General features: G+C 36.0%; 1 protein-coding gene across 1 annotated transcript; it reads right to left on the reverse strand.

The window, feature by feature from the left end:
• Positions 1-896: 896 nt before the first annotated feature.
• arl2 (ADP-ribosylation factor-like 2) lies at positions 897-19082 on the reverse strand. Its single transcript, XM_039768633.1, has 5 exons — positions 18948-19082; positions 15216-15326; positions 10673-10835; positions 7215-7295; positions 897-3219 (listed from the first exon to the last, which is right to left on the reverse strand). Exons 1-5 carry the CDS (start codon positions 19010-19012, stop codon positions 3085-3087), a joined length of 555 nt encoding a protein of 184 aa, XP_039624567.1. The 5' UTR covers positions 19013-19082; the 3' UTR covers positions 897-3084.
• Positions 19083-20722: the final 1640 nt, after the last annotated feature.

Here is a 20722-nt window from a genome sequence, read left to right on the forward strand (position 1 = left end):
ACTCTGCACAGTGATCACACTATTAGTCACACGGAACCTACTGAAACTGTGAGATAACAGTACGAAGTTGAGACACCATACAGCCTCCACTCTAAAGGATAAGACTTGTGTGAAGAACGTAAATGGGGTGGCAAGGTTCACGGATGTGTCACATCTTCAGAGTACCGCATAGAGATACATGTCTTAAACTCTGCCAAAATGAAGTATCCGTGTTCTCCCTGTGTCAGCCTGGGTTTTTCATAATATTGTCCTACTTTTTCCCTGCTGCACCTGGCAAGTTTTAAATTGGCTTAGTGTGGACATGAGCGCGTTCTGAGCCTGTCCCGTGCCGACTCCAGCCTTATACCAAGAGCTGCTAGGATAGGGAACCCTGAACTGGATGAACGACTTGTAAAATAGATGGAGATACATCATAAAATAATGAACTGGCAACATTCTCCAAAAAGGGCATATCCATTGAAGTTCATAATGTGGGGTAACTCTGCGTTACTGCCACTGTAGTCATGCCTAAATACAGTGTTGACACATTCTTAATCTGAAATATAATTAAAGGTCTTCATTATTATATTACAGATTCTTAAAAAAAGTTTAAAATATAGCAAATTGCTATTGCAGCATTTTGCAAAAAATATTAAGAATTTTAATATTGTATGAAAAAACAAAAGTGCACTTCTAACAATAAAATGTTAAAGAATATTTATGTAATCCAAAAAATGTACAGACAGTAAAACACTGCACTGTTTGGATTTACCCTCATTTGTCTCCTGGTGCTTGTGCATTATATTAATTTGAATAATTGGTGTGGGAATAATTATTAATGGTAATTACTACAGTAGGTTCAGCATTTCCAGTATAAAATACTATCTACTATTATACAAAAAAAGAGTTTCCATATATGTAAATGTTCATTTTCAGTTTATTTTATAATCTGTCCAATATGCAGTGACAAGAATCATTAAATATTAAACTAGGCAACTAATTTTTCTTTGAATTGTGATCATCACAATACATAAAACAGCTCACAGTATTTCTTACTTATTACACATATAAAACAAACTACTATTTGAAAACAGACCAACATAAAGATATTATTTATTATAGTAAAAATAAAATCATACACAAAAAAATGACATAATTCATACAATAACCAGCAAGGCTCATATGCACAAATAAATAGTCTATATAAAGATAAATTATATAGTCCTGTAGAATGAAGAACATGTTGTCAGAGTTTTAATTACAAGCACTGCAAGTCTGATATCCCACCACATGTTCATTTTTGTTGTGTGCTTAATGTAAACAATTGCCATGGTATCAAAAATTATTCTCATATTTACTATACCTGATCCCCACTATTCTGGAAAATAATTCCCTTCTTACTACTATACAGCATGAGTTACTTGGGCATTACAATATTCCATGCAATTATTGAAAGAACAGTTGGAAAAGCTATTCTGTTAAAATTAATAAGAGGAGTCATGCTACATAATAATAGCATGGCATCATTATGGCTCCTGCAAATGCGATTTGCAATGGAAAAGGCCAGTTTCATAACATGCGGATATACCTCCTGAATGGTTTCAGCTATATAGTAACTTTGCTTTGTAAAGCTCCTTATGAATGTACTTGTTGTGAAATGCTCTAGATAAAGTAAAGCTTGATCTTCCTGAGCCGATTACTCCATTTGCAAACCTTTCATTTCTACTTGAATTATAACCCACCATATTCAAGAAAAGCTATAACTCTAAGGTAGTTTGAAACAGCCTATCAGGGTTAGAAGAGGCTGAGCCCATGTTAAAACCAGCACAACTGGTGATGTTGGTTAATCATAGTTCAAAAAAACAAAACATCACATGATCTACAGAACCAGAGCGCACAAATGTTCAAACTTTGCTTAAGACCAGATTTTCATGTACTATGTAGCTTTGCACTCAAGTTATTTAGTCAGCAATTACTCATCGCACAAGAACTACAATATTTTTGAAAATGCTGTAACCAATTATTTTGATCTCTGAAATGTCTTTCTCAAGAAGATCATGCCCACAAACCCCTGACTCATGCAAGGTTTGTACTGTCTTTAATAAACTGTACAGTGAAATAAAAACACCTGTTTGTTTCAGTAAGTGGGTTGAAACATTGTATGTTACAACCTTGCCTAAATGCTACTGTGAAAAATGTCTGTACCGCTGTACTGCTTCTTCAATTTAGCATGTGTACCATAACTAAAGAGTATGGATATCTGCAAAACTCAGACAGTACATAGCTGTTCAGAAATATTAACATGACCATAATCATTTTATAAGAAAAACAATAATTTTCTTTAAATTGTATTACTAGTCAAAATGAACACTGCAGATGTATGGAAGGAGAAGAGTTTGATACATTAAGCCAAAGACAGTATTATCACTCCAACATAAAACCAGACTCTCAAATGGAAACAAAGCTTCCTTCCCTTATCAGACAGTGAAGTGTTCCCATTAATACTCCATCTTGTATAACAAAATCACAATGGTTTTATTTAAATTTTTACCAAATGAAATTTCCACCCCATCCACAAGGACTATAAATTTCAAACAACATTGGTATTTTAATTTATACCAAAAAAAAAAAATTAAATTCCAGATTAGGTAACGCAAGTCTATATTTATAAATGCACCTTAATACAACAGTTCTGTGTAATATCTAATTTTATGTGCTACATGATTAGGAAATTGTTTTCTGAAAAGCAAGAATGGCTTAAAACATTTAAGATTTAAAAGAAAATTTGAAAAAATAAAGCAAAGAGCTTTGAAGTTATGCAAGAATTTCTCTAGGTAGCTACAGGCACAATGTGATGTACTCATCAGAAGACACCAGTTATTAAGAACATGTGCGTTGATCTCAGGAAAACAAGGTTTACTTAATGTATGTTCATTACATACCCAACCCCAAACCAACTAAGTTCAGCATTATACAAGGGGGTTTACTGTAGATAAGCAACATGTAGATGGAAGCAGTGTGTCAGCATGTCTAAAAGACAGATGTAAGTGTTGTCTCTCTAAACACTGTGCCCCTCCCTGCCCAGGTCAGAAAAAAGGGCCACGCTTAGTCAGCTGTGAATATTCTGCTAGAAATGTCATCTAGCAACCAGTCAATTCCTGCCAGCAGGTTCTCTCCAGTCACTGCGCTGCAGTCCATAATACACCAGTGGTGAGTTTTTATATTGTCCAAGTCCAATGCCTACAAAAGAGAACACACAGATTACAAATTTTAATGGTAATGAATTCTGCATTCAGAAAAAAATTGTATTTTAAACAAAACTGCTTATCCTCATTGTGTTAACACTGAAGACATGTATGCAATAATTGTGGTTCTAGCATTTGAACTATGCTGCATTAAAAGCAAATACAATGTCACACATATTACTTTGTAATTTATTAAACATTCTCATGTTTACTGGGGTAGATTTGTTGTAGTGCAGAGTTATACAGAAACAACGGTCAGAATCCCTGCAGCATTGGGCATACAGCACTTTACAGAAAGCATCGAAGATTCTATCTGAATAAAGCAGCAGTGACCCGCTGACATTAAATAAAACGTGTACCATCAATTAGACAGATAAGGGCTAAAAGTGCCAGAACCACTTCATATACAGTTAGGTCCATAAATATTTGGACAGAGACAACTTTTTTCTAATTTTGGTTCTGTACATTACCATAATGAATTTTAAATTAAACAACTCAGATGCAGTTGAAGTGCAGACTTTCAGCTTTAATTCAGTGGGTTGAACAAAAAGACTGCATAAAAATGTGAGGGAACTAAAGTATTTTTTTAACACAATCCCTTTTATTTCAGGGGCTCAAAAGTAATTGGACAAATTAAAAAACTGGAAATAAAATGTTCATTTCTAATACTTGGTTGAAAACCCTTTACTGGCAATGACAGCCTGAAGTCTTGAACTCATGGACATCACCAGATGCTGGGTTTCCTCCATTTTAATGCTCTGCCAGGCCTTTACTGCAGCGGCTTTCAGTTGCTGTTTGTTTGTGGGCCTTTCTGTCCGAAGTTTAGTCTTCAGCAAGTGAAATGCATGCTCAGTTGGGTTAAGATCAGGTGACTGACTTGGCCATTCATTTTCCACTTCTTTGCTTTAATAAACTCCTGGGTTGCTTTGACTGTATGTTTTGAGTCATTGTCCATCTGTATCATGAAACGCTGCCCAATCAATTTGACTGCATTTAGCTGGATATCAGCAGACAGTATGTCTCTGAACACCTCAGAATTCATTCGGCTGCTTCTGTCCTGTGTCACATCATCAATAAACACTAGTGTCCCAGTGCCACTGGCAGCCATGCACGCCCAAGCCATCACACTGCCTCCACCGTGTTTTACAGATGATGTGGTATGCTTTGGATAATGAGCTGTTCCACGCCTTCTCCATACTTTTTTCTTGCCATCATTCAGGTAAAGGTTGATCTTGGTTTCATCTGTCCAAAGAATGTTTTTCCAGAACTGTACTGGCTTTCTTAGATGTTCTTTGGCAAATTCCAATCTAGCCTTTCTATTCTTGATGCTTATGAGTGGCTTGCACCTTGCAGTGCACCCTCTGTATTAATTTTCATGCAGTCTTCTCTTTATGGTAGACTTGGATATCGATACGCCTACCCCTGGAGAGTGTTGTTCACTTGGTTGGCTGTTGTGAAGGGGTTTCTCTTCACCATGGAAATGATTCTGCGATCATCCATCACTGTTGTCTTCCGTGGACGTCCTGGTCTTTTTGCGTTGCTGAGTTCACCAGTGCTTGCTTTCTTTCTCAGGATGTACCAAACTGTAGATTTTGCCACTTGTAATATTGTAGCAATTTCTCGGATGTTTTTTTCTGTTTTCACAGCTTAAGGATGGCTTCTTTCACCTGCATGGAGAGCTCCTTTGACCGCATGTTGTCTGTTCACAGCAAAATCTTCACATGCAAGCACCACACCTCAAATCAACTCCAAGCCTTTTATCTGCTTAATTGATAATGGCAGAATGACGGACTTGCCCACACCTGCCCATGAAACAGCCTTTGAGTCAATTGTCCAATTACTTTTGAGACCCTGAAATGAAGGGATTGTGTTAAAAATGCTTTAGTTGCCTCACATTTTTATGCAATCGTTTTGTTCACCCCACTGAATTAAAGCTGAAAGTCTGCACATCAACTGCATCTGAGTTGTTTCATTTAAAATTCATTGTGGTAATGTACAGAACCAAAATTAGAAAAAAAGTTGTCTCTGTCCAAATATTTATGGACCTAACTGTATGCCCAATCAGAAATGGATCATTTGTAATTCATATATTAGTTGTGACTGAATGTCCTGGGGACAAATGAAAACATGGAGCATAAGGTAATTAGCAAAATACAGGTCTGAAGTAATGAAGAAAAAGGAAAAAAAACTTATTGTACAAACATGGTAACAAATAGAATTCTGAACTAATAAACAATGCAAAAGTAGCAATGCCTCCATGACATCTCTTGTACACTTGGGGCTTGGGCATTTTATTAAACGGTTTGGACCAACAGGAAGCATTAGTGCCCTGTGGTCAAATAGCAGTGCTGTAACTTCAGACAGCAGCTCATTCAACTCTGCAGTAGAATTTTGAATAGGCGTAGTTAAGCAGCAAATAAATCAAAGAATTTACAGGTCGAAATGGACAAGAACCCTTCCTCATTTGCCACAAAGGAATCTCAGCAAAAAATATTTTGTCAAAGAGCCATGTTTTTCACCTATAAAGATGTACAGGAGATGTCATAAAAGTCTAACATTCAATCCAAGTCAAAGCAGACAACACTTGGTGCAAACAATGGTCTGGATGGCCTAGACAATGAATGGATCGAACTGCAAGGAAATTCCTCACTTGAACTTGGAGCAACAGCAACCTCAGTTCACACAGCATCACACATCATCTCCTTAAAGGTGTATTTAATAAACTGGCCATTCAATGTAGGTTCACATTTAAATTATTATTTTTTTCTACTTCAGTATGCTGCCTGGAAAGAGTCCACCATTCCTAGCCAAACCTTCCAGATGACTACACAAATGTTTGTGTTTTAGTTAAGCACTGCAGCTAACTCTGAAAGACTAAACATTTTCTGTACCTTCCTCAGATCTCAGCACAACAATAAACCTAAAAGCAACACTCTACATACTACATGAACTCAGCATGTGGTACAGCTTTGGTTGGAATGGGGATTAGGATGACAAAACGTATTTTACTAAGTATAAAGGAATAAACGGTTAGTATTGCACCATCAACACAACTTGTTATTAAAAGGTGAAAAAAGGTATACTCTGGTAAGGAAAAACTATAATTGTAGGCCTAACCCTTGAATTCTAAAACTAAATCCATCACAGACCAACTTAAAAAGATTGCTGTGCCTTTTAGTATTGTCAAATTACTTACTTGGCTTAGTGTTACCTTTCATTCTAAATTTTCTGAAGCAGCACTGAGTAACATATAGAGATGTGCAAGCTAGGATAATGTATACATAGCATGGTTTCATATACAAACAGAAAACAGTTAAAACACAAACACGTTAATTGTTTTTATCATGTGTTCAAGTAGTCTTTAGTAGTGCCAGCAGTAGTAATTTGATTCACTAAAAATACAACGGAAACAAAACTGAATGATTAGCATTAGTCCCTTTATTTATGGAAATTAGGCACACAAATTACACACTTAAACACTGATTAGCATTAGTCCCTTTATTTATGGAAATTAGGCACACAAATTACACACTTAAACACTGATTTTACCACTACTAACCTTAAACTGTCACTTTCTACACAATGTTACTTACCATTTAAGCCCATATCCAGACAGTATTACGTATTACACCAGGAGGTGCGATAAAGTAATTGTTACCAGAAGAACTCTGTAATTTTAGTCCTATCCAGATCACTGAAAGGACAGAATTTTACTGACATGTTGATTCACATGGGACTTGTTTAACCTTGGGTTATTTTTTATGCGCTTTTTACAGAAAGTAAGAGACTCAGTAATCTTTACGGAGATGTTAACATTTGCCCATAAAAAGTTACTAACATGAGTGGTTTGGAAGGGACAAAACTTGCACAGGTCCTTCAATAGTAATTACTTTTCTCCACCTCCTGGTGTAAGACTAATCCAATCCAAAAAGAGGCTATATTAGGGGGGGAAGAAAGTCACAGAGAAGAGGAGGCATTCTTGGGTCTCACCTGCTTGATGGTGTCTTTAGACAGGGCTCCTGGCAAGTCTTGCTTGTTTGCAAACACTATTAATGTAGCTCCAGCCAGGCGCTGTATTGAGAAACAAAGAGTGCAGTTACTATCAGTAATTTTCAATGTGAATGCACTTTATTTAGTCCTGGAGTAAGTTTTCCATATACTACGGTTATAAGACAATGGAAAAGAAAAAAAGTCTTTAGATTGGTTACTTTGTTGTGCTTTACGTGAAAAGCTCAGTATTAAGTGACGCAGTGGTAGTGCTGCTGCTTTGCAGTAAGGAGACTGTGGGTTCGCTTCCTGGTTCCTCCCTGTGTGGATAGAGCTTTGAGTATTGAGAAAAGCGCTATATAAATGTAATGAATTATTATTTAATTCATTTTATCTCTAAACCCAACTTGCTTAAAGAACAGTTAAGTAAACTAACAAATTCTTTGTACGGTTCTCTCACTTCAGAACAAAGCAGTGGATACCTTTGATGGCTTTGGGCCCATTACTCTTGTTATGGCAACATAAACCAACCATTACCAAAACCTTCAGAGATATTGCCCCTCCAAGAAGAGCATGAGCTGTTGGTGTTACATCTTGACTATTACAAGTAATCAACAATTCTTGATTTTTATTGAATGTAGAGAAAAGCCAAGCAAAATGACACCTTTTATTGGTGAACTAAAAAGATTACAATATGCAAGCTTTTGAGGCAACTCAGGCAAGATGTAATCAGGACACTGAAGGAATGGCTGAATTAACAATTAAAAAAACACTAGCAACATCTTTGCTGTATTTTAAAGCAATTTAATGGTATCTTGATTAAAAGAAATGTATCAGTTTCAATCTAATGCATGAAGATTTCTGGGTGTGTCCAGACTTTTGATTGGTACTGTACATGCTAGTTGTATTGTGCATTGCTTTTGTAAATCCAGCAGATGACGCATCAAACACAATTGTAGACTGTGCAAATATGACAGCCTCTAGATGCCTCCTATAGCCGTTGATGAGCATTTGGATTCTGGATGGAGGGATTTTTGACCATTCTTCCATACAAAATCTCTCCAGTTCAGTTAAATTTGATGGCTGCTGAGCATGGACAGCCTGCTTCAAATCATCCCATAGATTTGATGGGACTGTGACGGCCAGTCCGGACTATTGTACTTCTCCCTCTGCATGAACGCCTTTGTAGATTTCGAACTGTGTTTTGGGTCATTGTCTTGTTGGAATATCCAACCCCTGCATAACTTCAACTTTGTGAGTGATGCTTGAACGTTATCCTGAAGAATTTGTTAATATTGGGTTGAATTCATCCGACCCTCGACTTTAACATGGGCCACAGTCCCTGAACTAGCCACACAGCATCATGGAACCTCCACCAAATTTGACAGTAGGTAGCAGGTGTTTTTCTTGGAATGCAGTGTTCTTCTTCCACTATGAACAGCACTTTCTGTTATGACCAAATAACTGCATTTTTGTCTCATCAGTCCAAAGCACTTTGTTCCAAAATGAATATGGCTTGTCTAAAAAACGCATTTGCATACAACAAGCAACTCTGTTTGTGGCGCGAGTGCAGAAAAAGCTTCTTTCTCATCACCCTGCCATACAGATGTTCTTTGTGCAAATTGCGCTGAATCGTAGAACGATGTACAGATACACCATCTTCAGGAAAATGTTCTTGCAGATCTTTGGAGGTGATCTGTGGGTTGTCTGTAACCATTCTCACAATCCTGCGCATATGCCGCTCCTGTATTTTTCTTGGCCTGGCAGACCTGGGTTTAACAGCAACTGTGCCTGTGGCCTTCCATTTTCTGATTACATTCCTTACAGTTGAAACTGACAGTTTAAACCTCTGAAATAGCTTTTTGTAGCCTTGCCCTAAACCATGATACTGAACAATTTTTGTTTTCAGATCTTTTGAGAGTTGCTTTGAGGATCCCATGCTGTCACTCTTCACAGGAGAGTCAAATGAAAGCACAACTTGCAATTGACCACCTTAAATACCTTTTCTCATGATTGGACACACCTGTCTATGAAGTTCAAGGCTTAACAAGCTAATCCAATCTGGTGATGCAAGTAATCAGTATTGAGCAGTAACATGCATTCAAATCAGCAAAATTACAAGGGGACCCAAATTTTTTGCACAAACAGTTTTTCACATTTGATTTAACTTCATACAACTAAATACTGCTTTACTACAAATCATTGTTCTGAAAACACCCCAGTGCTCAGATGTTCCTAGGAAATGAAAGGCATACCACTGTTATCTTTTTGTTAAAAAAAGTAAATTATTATGCAGGCCGAGAGGGGTTCCCAAACTTTTTCAGAGAGAAAGAGATACTTTATTAATCCCAAGGGAAAATTCACATAATCCAGCAGCAGTATACCGATAGTAAAAATAGTAAATTATTCATCAATATAAACTTTTAAAGAAGTAATTTTTTGCCCAATATTTGTTGCATATTAAGGTGAACTGCACTTTGTGTTTGCAACATTGGGCACAGGGCACAAATAAGGCTGAGCATGGTGCAAGTCCATCGCAGGACTCACACATGCAAACATCAACAGTACACTCACAACTGGATGGTAACCCAATTCATACATCTTTGGTAATGTGGGGGGAACACAGGAATGCCCAGAGAATGGCCATACAGATAAGGAAGAGCAGGCACACTCTACTCTTGTACTTAAGTCTAATTTTTTCAGTTTCTGCCATAAAATATACAATGCCAGAAATACAAAAATGTGCATTAGTTATTAACTGAATGTATGCTTTTTACATACCTCATACTATTTAACTTTTTTATATTATTCTTTATCATATGAAGTTGCTTGCTGCTGAAGACCTCAGGAAGTTTCTGGTATGCTCAAATTATCAGCTTATTAAATGCATTAGTCCTTTGCATGATTCTAAGTACATTTACCTGCAGCCATGGGAGGTAAGAGTGAAAAATCAAGCTAGCTGAATGCCAACTCTTTGTACCAGTTTTATGGGAGAATTGCATAGGCATAACATTCACAATTACACGGTCCGGAATCTCAAACTTCTAATGTTTTAGATAAATATTTATACCTCGCAGAGGTTTTTGAAGGCTCGGGAGTACAAATGAGGACAGTATTAATAGTTTATTTCTTTTGGTATTAATAGTATATTTCTTTTGCAGTATAACACGCCACCTGCAAAAGTCCTCAAGAATATTTAATCACTGGAATTGTTTTGCACAATACAGACAATTTATGAAAAAAAAAAAAAAATCCATTACAAGACAATTTGTGGTTTATGTAACCGTAAACAGTAATAGTGCTTTTTAAGCTTGCAAGTTCTACTTGCTTTACTCATTTTTTAAATGCAATTCTTTGCAGAAATGTTTTACAAAAAGTATCTCGCATATTACTAACTGTAATCAGATGTCAATTACAATTTCATGTTCCTTTTTAGGAATACGATGCAGTATTTTACTCACCTCCTCCAATAAAAGTCCTGATAACTCCTTTTTACAGTCTTCAAGCCTGTGCCGATCAGCGCTATCCACTACCCAGATCAATCCATCTGTGCTCTCAAAATAATTCCTCCAATAAGAGCGCAATGATTTCTGACCACCTACATCCCAGATGTTTAGCTTAAATCTATTAAAAAAAATAATAAAAAATTTTTAATTTGAAAATATTTTCATATAGAGACCCACCTTAAGGATTTTTAAAAATAGTATTTAAAAATGTAAATTCATGCACAAACTCTCTCTTTGCAGCAGCAGAACATATATTTATACATATATGCTATTACAGTTCAAATAAGGAATTAATGAATACACAAATAACACACTGAATTTTTGCGGCAAACTGTAACTTATGATATAATTTAATTTTACCCATAAAAATCCAATTTAGTATTAATGCCCAGGTTTAAAAAGTGCATGTAAAACTGAAATGTGCATAGGCATTTATTACAGTGAATTCAGAAAGTATTCAGAACCCTTTACCTTCTGAACAATGTATTGTGTTTTACATTTAATTTTAAACTAATAAATTTGCCATTTTTGCCCATCAATCTACACTCAACCTTTAATGGCAACCTGAAACACGGATTTAGAAAGGTTTGCAAAATTATTACAAACCAACAACTGAAATTTCTGATTTATATAAGCATATAACATGCTTTAAAGAGTCCACCACTGTCCCTGTACCTAAGAAATGCAGGCTCTATTGTAGGAGTAAAGTTGGACAGTTTAACATCTGTGGCAGAGCGACGGGCATTAAGCAAACTTCTGTCAATCATGAAGAATCCACTGCATCCACTTAACAGTGTCATTTCCAGGCAGAGGAGTAGCTTCAGTGACAGACTTTTGTCACTGTCCTGCTCCACTGACAGACTGAGGAGATCGTTCCTCCCCCACACTATGCGACTCTTCAATTCCACCCGAGGGAGTAAATACTAACATTACTCAGTTATTGTCTGCTTTTTTATTTTTTTCATTTTTCATTTTTATTACTATTTTTTTTTTTTTGTATCAGTATACTGCTGCTGGATTATGTGAATTTCCCCTTGGGATTAATAAAGTATCTATCCACCTATCGAAATCACATTCTACCTGCCTGAATGACAATAGCCCTGTTGCACAAATGCCTATAGCAACAAGTTCTCCTAGAGGCTAGTCAAAAAAAAAAATCACATACGCTCTCCTCTACCAAAACAACTGGCTCCATTTCAGTTCACATATTGCTCTAGTAGATCCAGAGAAGGCCATCACCTTGATCCTTTATACAGTACTTGTCCAACTGGGTAGCAAAAGAAGAAACTATGTGCAAATGCTATTTATGGACTACAGTTCTGCATGTAACACAATAAGCCCTTCTATGCAAATTAGGAAGCTCAGGGCCCTGCAGCTAAGCACTTCATCATTGTTGCCCAAGTCCACTGTGTTACTCCGTCTACACGTATGGCTGCAAAGCTGCATACAATTCGAGCATCAGTATCAACTTTGCTGATGACACAGTTGTGGAAGGCCCGATACCTAACAAGAATGAGCAGACTTACCTGAATGAAGCAGAGTGTCTGTCACACTGGTGTCAGGCCAACAGTCTTCTACTTAATGCCAGCAAGACAAAGGTGAAGATTGTCGACTTTGGAAATTAACAGAACCGGCATTACCACCCCCTCAATATTAACAGCGCTCAGGCAGAGAGGGTGAACAGTTTCAAAGACCTCAGTGTCCACATCACAGAGGATCTGACCAGGTCCATGCATGGTAACATCTGTACCATCTCAGGAATTTCATGATACTCTCCAAGATAGTTAAGAATTTCTATACATCCACCATCGGAAGTACTCTGACAGGAAGTATCACCACCTGGTTTGGAAACAACACACAGCAGGTCCACAAGGCTCTGCAGAAAGTGGTGCAGTCAGCTAAACACATCACAGGGTGTACTCTCACTAACCTCCAGGACATCAACGCTTTGTCAAACAGGGTAAGGAAACAATAGCCTCTGTTCTGTGCTGTGGTCAGGTAAACACTACAGCTATCTAAAGTCCAGTTCAGAGAGACTGTGGAGCTTTTCCCCACAATTCCGCCGCATGGTAAATAAGGAAAGTTTCTAGAAATACATGATATCCTAATTACTCTCTCACAATAAACATATACACATATATATATATATACACATATATATATATATACACATATATATATATACACATATATATATATATATATATATACACATATATATATATATATATATATACATATATATATATATATATATATATATATATATATATATATATATATATATATACATATATATATATATATATATATATATATATATATATAATATATATATACACATATATATATATATATATATACACATATATATATATATATATATACACATATATATATATATATATACATATATATATATATATATATATATATATATATATATATATATATATATATATATATATATATATATATATATATATTAATTAACTAATTATATACAGAGTTATGTAAAAGTTTGGGCACTCCTAATAAAAATCACTGCATCAATTTATACTTGCTAAGCTTTTGAGGCAGCAACTTAATTTTAATGTATTTTATACCTTATGGAAACAGGAACATTTCAGTAATGAAATATTTTTTATTGGAACAACAGAACCAATTTAATGTGCATTTAAACAAAAATAGGCAAGTGCATAAATTTGGGCGCCTCAAAGGAATAATCCCATCAATATTTAGTAGAATCTCCTTTTGCTGAAATAACAGCCTATAGATGCCTCCTATAGCCACTGACAAGTCCCTGAATTCTGGCTTGTGTTATTTTGGACCATTCTTCCATGTAAAATGCCTCCAGTTCAGTCAGGTTTAATGGCTTCCAAGCATGGACAGCCTACTTCAAACCAATACATACATTTTCAATGATGTCCAGGTCTGGGGACTGGGATGGCCATTCTAGAACATTGTACTTGTGCCTCTGCATGAATTCCTTGGTAGATTTTGAACAGTGCTTTGGACCATTGTCATGCTGAATCATCCAACTCCAGCATAACTTTAATTTTCTGACTGACTCCTAAACACTCTTGTCAATAATCTGCTGATACTGGGAGGAATTCATGCAGCCCTCAACTTTAACAAGGTTTCCAGTACCTGGGCTGGCCACACAGCCACATAACATGGACCCTCCACCAAATTTTACAGTAGGCAGCAAGTTCTTCTCCTGGAATGCTGTGTGCTTTTTTTCACCATGCATAGCAGCTCTGGCTGTGATCAAATAATCATCTGTCCACAGTACTTGTTTCCAAAATATTTCTTGCTTGTCCAGATGTGCTTTTGAATATCTCATGTGACTGTTCTTTTGGCAAGTACTCGGAAAAGGCTTTTTGCACATCACCCAAAGTACAGGGACTGATGGAACGATCTACAATGACACCATCAGCAGCCAGATGTTCTTGTAGCTCTCTGGAGGTGGTCTGTGCTTTGTCTGTGACCATTGTAACCAGCCTTTGGCTGTGCCTTTCAAATATTTTTCTTGGCCTACCACATCTTTCCTTCACAAGGACTCTTCCTGCGACCTTTCATTTCCCAACTACATTTCTGACTGTGGAGACAGACAGTCCAAACCTTTGTGATAATATTGTGTACCCTTCTCCTAATTCATAACAATGAATTATATTATTTTTTAGGTCAGTAGAGAGTTCTTTAGAGGTTCTCATGTTGCCACTCTCTAAGACAGAACCAAGGACAAGCACAACTAGCAGTTACCTACGCTAAATCACCTTTTTCATAATTAGTTGCATCTGCCTTTGTAGTTTAAGGTCTAATGAGCAAAATCAAAGCAATTATGTGCTACAACCTGTGAGCATTAAATGGTTACAGGTCTTCAAATTAATCCAATTAAAAGGGTGCCCACACTTTAGCACATCCCATTTTTTAACATTTTATTTCATACAACTCAGTAATGCTACACTGAGAATTTTAGCCTGATAAACATCCCCTAGTCTACATTTCTCTAATCAAAAAATGGTTTATTGCTGTGATCTATTATGAACACAGAGCAAATTATCATGCAACCTCAGAGGGGTGCCCAAACTTTTACACAGCACTGTGTGTTTATTATATACTGTATAAACACATATATAAACATTAACATGGCTAAAAATGTTGATTTTTCTAATTGATAGATTGTCTTTTGTCATTTCAATGTAGTCAACTAAAATGAAGGTTTACTAGAGACAAAACATTTCAAAACTGGAAACAAACAATATTCTTTGCAAATACAGTGTTATTGTGAATTGATGCCAAACCAAATTTTAAATCATTTACACAATATCACCTAAAATTATTATAATTAGTATTTCTAAAATTAATTTCCTTCTCTGTGTGCTCTTCTAAAATACTAATGGAAAGCTAGGAGAAAAAATTAGCTTACCAATAAAAAAAAGCTATAAAAACAAAAAGAACGAAGTAGCTAATATACCACATGGATTTTCCTTACCCTCTGTGCTCCAGTGTTTTGATGTTAAACCCAAGTGTTGGAGAGATGGTACTGATGTCTTCTCCATTGAACTTCTTCAAAATTGTTGTTTTGCCTGCATTATCCAGACCACTGAATTGCAGTGTTAAGGATCAAAAGATATAATACAGTAAAAGTATTTCTTGGAGTATTTCAGTATCTTTAGCCCACAGACACAAGTACAAAACAGCACCTAGATTTAATTATTATTTAATCATTTTTAAGAACACCACAGCTTAACAGTGGTATTTATATTGTATAGTTCTTTAGATTGTTCAAAGCAATAAAAAAGGTGTAATCAAAAAACTGTTAAAAAATGATGCAACGCTAATTTAAGAAAACACATTTTATATTAGTTCTGATTATATTTAAAAATTTTCCCCATTGTTTCAACAATATTTTACAACAGTCAAGTGTCATTTAAGAGAGCCCTTAATAAACAAATGCCCTCAGTGACTGTTAGCTCAATACATTTCTATCTGCACATACTTTTTAAAACCATCAATAAAAACAGTGTCTTTGACCACAAAGAATTCAGAAGAAAATGCTAGTTTAAAATAAACAAGTCTTATCAGATAGGAACGGTGTTTGATTTGGATGGATGCAGTAAAACTAGGGTTTTCTACGATAAAGAAAAGGTAAATGAAAGGTTTTTTTCCCTTAATGCATAAAAAACTAAATTTGCATAGGTAAGCAAACAAACAGGATTTCTTTGTGAAAGTCGTACAAAAGGCAGATAGTTACATGAACAAAAAATTTTCCCCCAAATTTTAATGAAAACTAGTAAGGCTCACAGTATACCAAACAGTTCACTGAACATATTTCCTCATTTTTAATCTGCTCTTAATAGCTGGTCAACAGGAGATCTTTAAACACTTAAATCATAAGGTCCGCATGTAGATCATGCGTAGAATAGAAAAGAAATAAATAGCACTGAACAAGTATGACAAAAACATTGGTAGTGTGTTTATCCAGTTATACAAAATACACATCACTGATGCACATAGAATGGAGAAAACATGCATCATAGTTTGTTTTATATTATACATAAATTCGGAATGCGGGACCAAGAAATAAAACAGAACTGTAAAAAGAAGCAACCTTTTGAACACAGTGGACTGAATGTGGTTCTTGAGTTTGGACAGAAGTGTAAATATTTAAGCACTTCTAAACACAAACTAGATAAAAGCTAACACACACTCACCAACAACAGGTACAGAAAGCTGTGGTAATTTTAAATCTTAACAAAGGAAAAATACTTCCTTACAGGAAAATAGGAAATGACCTGCTTTAATATATGCTAATCTACACATTCATTTTACGAGTAGATTCTAAATATATAGCACAAACTTCTTCTTTCAGCTGCTCCCATTAGGGGTCGCCACTGTGGATCACCTTTTTCCTTATCTTCTTGTCTTCTGCATTTTGCTCCATTACACCCACTACCTGCAAGTCCTCTCTCACCACATCTATAAACCTTCTCTCAGGCCTTCCTCTTTTCCTCTTACCTGGCAGTTCCAAACTTAGCATCCTGCACATGTCCAAACCAACGCAATCTCGCCTCTCTGACTTTGTCTCCCAACCGCCCACTTGAGCTGACCCTCTAATGTATTCATTTCTAAGCCTGTCCATCCTTGTCACACCCAAAGCAAATCTTAGCATCCTTAACTCTGCCCCCTCCAGCTCTGTCTCCTGCTCTCTGGTCAGTGCCACCGTCTCCACACCATAAAACGTAGCTGGTCTCACTACTGTCCTGTAGACCTTCTCTTTCACTCTTGCTGACACTGATCTGTCCCAAATCACTCCTGACACTATTCTCCACCCTGCCTGCACTCTCACAGACTGAAAACCTTAATATAAAAGATGCCACCAAATTAAAGTGACATGTGCCAAACCTTATTGCCTAGATTCTGTAATCCATACCCACTGCAAAAATTTAATGGAATCAATCCTGATTTCTAACATTACATAACTCACTTGTAAAGGCAAAAAAGTGTTAACAGATTTATGTCTGAAAGCACTGTTTTGAGAGGAATACAACAAAAGCATTAAATAGCTAAACAGCAGCTAAGCCAAGAATCAACTCATCTGATTCTAGGTAGGCAGTTACTGCACACTGTATGTTTTGCCTCTTCAACATAAGTGTGCTTTTGAAATATAATACACGAGTTGGTTTTTTTTTCTTCAAAAAAAAATGCTTAGGCAGTTTTGTATTGCTTTTGAGCAATATTTTATTCAAATTCTTCAGCTAATAATCATTTCATTAACAAGAAGACATTAGTGAGAATGACACACTTGGGACAAAATGCTGTCTATTACTTAGCATCTGAAAATTTACACAAAAATAACCCCATAAAGCTCAGTGACACAAAATGAAATAACACTCAGTAGTAAAATATTCGAAAAGAGGAAGGCTCCGACTACAAAATAATCTAAATACAAACATACTAGAAACGTTATTAGTGAAATGCTTTCAAACAACAATAATTAGTTATTACTCATTAATCAAGAATTTCTCTAAAACCACTTGCCTGAAGAAGGGGCCTGAGTTGCCTCGAAAGCTTGCATACTTTAATCTTTTTAGTTAGCCAATAAAATGTGTCATTTTGCTTGGCTGTTCTCTACATTCATAATGGCTAACACGGTACAACAACCTAGTACTCTAAAACCACTGAGACTCTCCTGGACTTGACTGATCTCAGAACCGAAACTTTGAAATTAGCCAAAGTAATTTATAATCCTATTTTACCTTATACTTATATAAGAATCCTTTTAAGAGTTTACCAAAAAATAAACTTCGAATAACGTTATCGCTGATGAAGAAAGAAAATATGACAATGTGTATGTATATATATATATATATATATATATATATATATATATATATATATATATATATATATATGAGACACTACTCTTCTACTAATTATACAAGATCTTATAGATTTATTTATTTCTTGTTACTTATTAATAAATATTCTTACTTAAACTTGTTTTTTTTTCTTGCAACTTTACCTTTGACATCTTGTGCTATTTAGATGAATAACTGAAATGATTGTGTGTCCAAAAAAAAAAAAAGACTTAAACGATAGCACGTTTCAAAATCACGTTTGGCTGTTGTGTAGCGAGATATATCTTGTTTATCATAAATATTTAATTTGACGGCCTTATTTGGCCGCTTATATATTGGAAACGCTTAATAATAAAGATTAATGAGTTCATTTCAGATTCTACTGTAAAACATGAAAATACATGTTTTTCAGCTAAGTATATCGACTTAGCAATTTCATTTCACAGTAGTAATGTGAATGCATTTTAAAGTCAACTTTTGAATTGCTCAAATACTTTTTCTGATGTTGAATTTAAGGACTACAGTAATTGCAATGACAATAACATGACGCCAGCTTGCTAAACTGGAGCACCAATTACAGTTCCACAGGCATCCCATTGAGCACTTTCTGAAAATGTTTTGCCTTACAAAATGTTCACTTAACAACGATTTTAAAAACAAGCTACGCAATTAGGACAGAACATTTATGATATGCCCGAAAATAATACATACTGTTCGAACTTCCTCAATAATGTGACTAATCCATTCATTTTAAGTTAACCGCCCCCTCGGATACGTAAAACGCAAATTCTGCGTCATCAAAATCTACCCAACATCCCTCCAAGCGTCCACAATACATCCAAAATTTCCACAGAAAAAGATACAGCATCAGCAAACGAACTTCTCGCTCTTTCTGCTTCATTTTCTTCAAAATCGTCAGCAAACCCATTTATAAACACCTCCTCATTCGAGAGAAGCAGTTCCGTAAGCAACTGCTGCGTTACAGAGGCGGTATATTTTAAGTCCCGCCCCTCGCTTGCTCCGCATTTGACTTGTCAAAACGTTGGCAGTCTTGAACTCTTATTGGGTGTGGAGAACGTCAAATAAAGGCAAGCCCCTGCCTTTCATCCCGCCTATTGAACGAGAAGTGTATCGAACCAAGAGAGATGTCTACAGCTGATGTTCAATGATGTTGTAAATCAGTTTAGCGCCTCTAGCGTAAAATCACGAAATAATCATAAGATTGAAAGCAAGGACAAAGCATCAATCTGCGTTTCTATTTCAACATGTTAGTCAGCCCTGCTACGACTGAACGTGTGAATGTTTCGAGCGAGGTAAACGCTAAGTTTCATTGAGTGTTTTCGGAGCACAGCTATTTTTATGTGTTTGATTCAGATGTCTTCTGTTATAGTGTTTTGTTTCCAAATAAATTCGTAAAAAGTCGATTGAAAAGTAGTGTAATAACAGCTTAGGGGCTGACTAAAAATAAGTAATTAAAAAAAAATCACTTGATGTACTTATTATTGATGTGGTTTGAATTTTGTATATTTTGTTGAGATTCATAATCTAAACATAAAATATTCTGGCTAAATGGAAATCGGAGTATTGTTAATGTTGGAGCACATTTGAAAAAAAAATATGTTGTTTAAGTCAAAGTAAATAACCAGCATTTATTAATTAATTTTTAACTTATTTATTTCTTAACTGCTGGCATGAATCAACTAACAAAGTAAATTGATATTTCATACTATACTTTCAAGAGCTATCATACCCTCGTGCCACACCACAAGAAATTCTCTCACACGGCTTTACTAAAGCTTACACAAAGCATTTCTACGGGCAGTGATATACCTGAAGAATCTATTCCTGGTTTGAATGAAAACAGTTTTAGGTTCAAGCCCCAGGAGCTCTTTGTGTGGAATTTGTATGTTCTCCTGTCTGTGTGCATTTTCTCCTGGTGCTTGGGTTACCTCCCAAAGTCCAAAAGACATGTAGGTTAGGTGGATTGGCTTTGCTGATTTTGCATTTTTGTGTGTGTGCGTCTGTGCGTGTGTATGTGTGCGTCTGTGCGTGTGTATGTGTTCACTCATGTGATGAAATGGCATCCTCTCCAGGGATCATTCCTGCCTTGCGCTGTATGGTTGCTGGGTTAGGCTTCAACTGCACCATTTCTGAATAAACAGATTTGAAATATGAATAAACAGAGTATTGTTTTATACAATCCATTAGTCTTCCACTTTTCTCATTTAGCAATATTATATGTGAGAAAATGTGCTTGAGAGGAAACAAAAAACATCTACTTTTTTATTAGATGGCCATTGTTATATGTCTGTTTATGACTTCTCTTCTGGAATCCCAGTATGGTACTGATTTTCTAATTTGAGTCCTCAGATTAAAAAATTTAAGAATCCCCTGGGTACGACTTTAATCTGCATCCAGCCTTGCATGTAGGCCCTCCAACCTGGGAGTTGGTAGCAGAATTGGCACTCCAGCCACCATAAAAAACCTCATACTGGTCCAGTGCATCTTAAGTAGTGGGGTGCTGGGGTGTCACCCGCTGCAATGGCTGCACTCAGGTCCTAATCTGGGATCCAAGTTGGTTTATCATGTGGTGAGTGCGGCAATGCGCTGTATCAGCATGTGCTCCTAACCTCACTCA

Source organism: Polypterus senegalus, chromosome 11, assembly GCF_016835505.1.
Source record: "Polypterus senegalus isolate Bchr_013 chromosome 11, ASM1683550v1, whole genome shotgun sequence".
NCBI lineage: Eukaryota > Metazoa > Chordata > Cladistia > Polypteriformes > Polypteridae > Polypterus > Polypterus senegalus.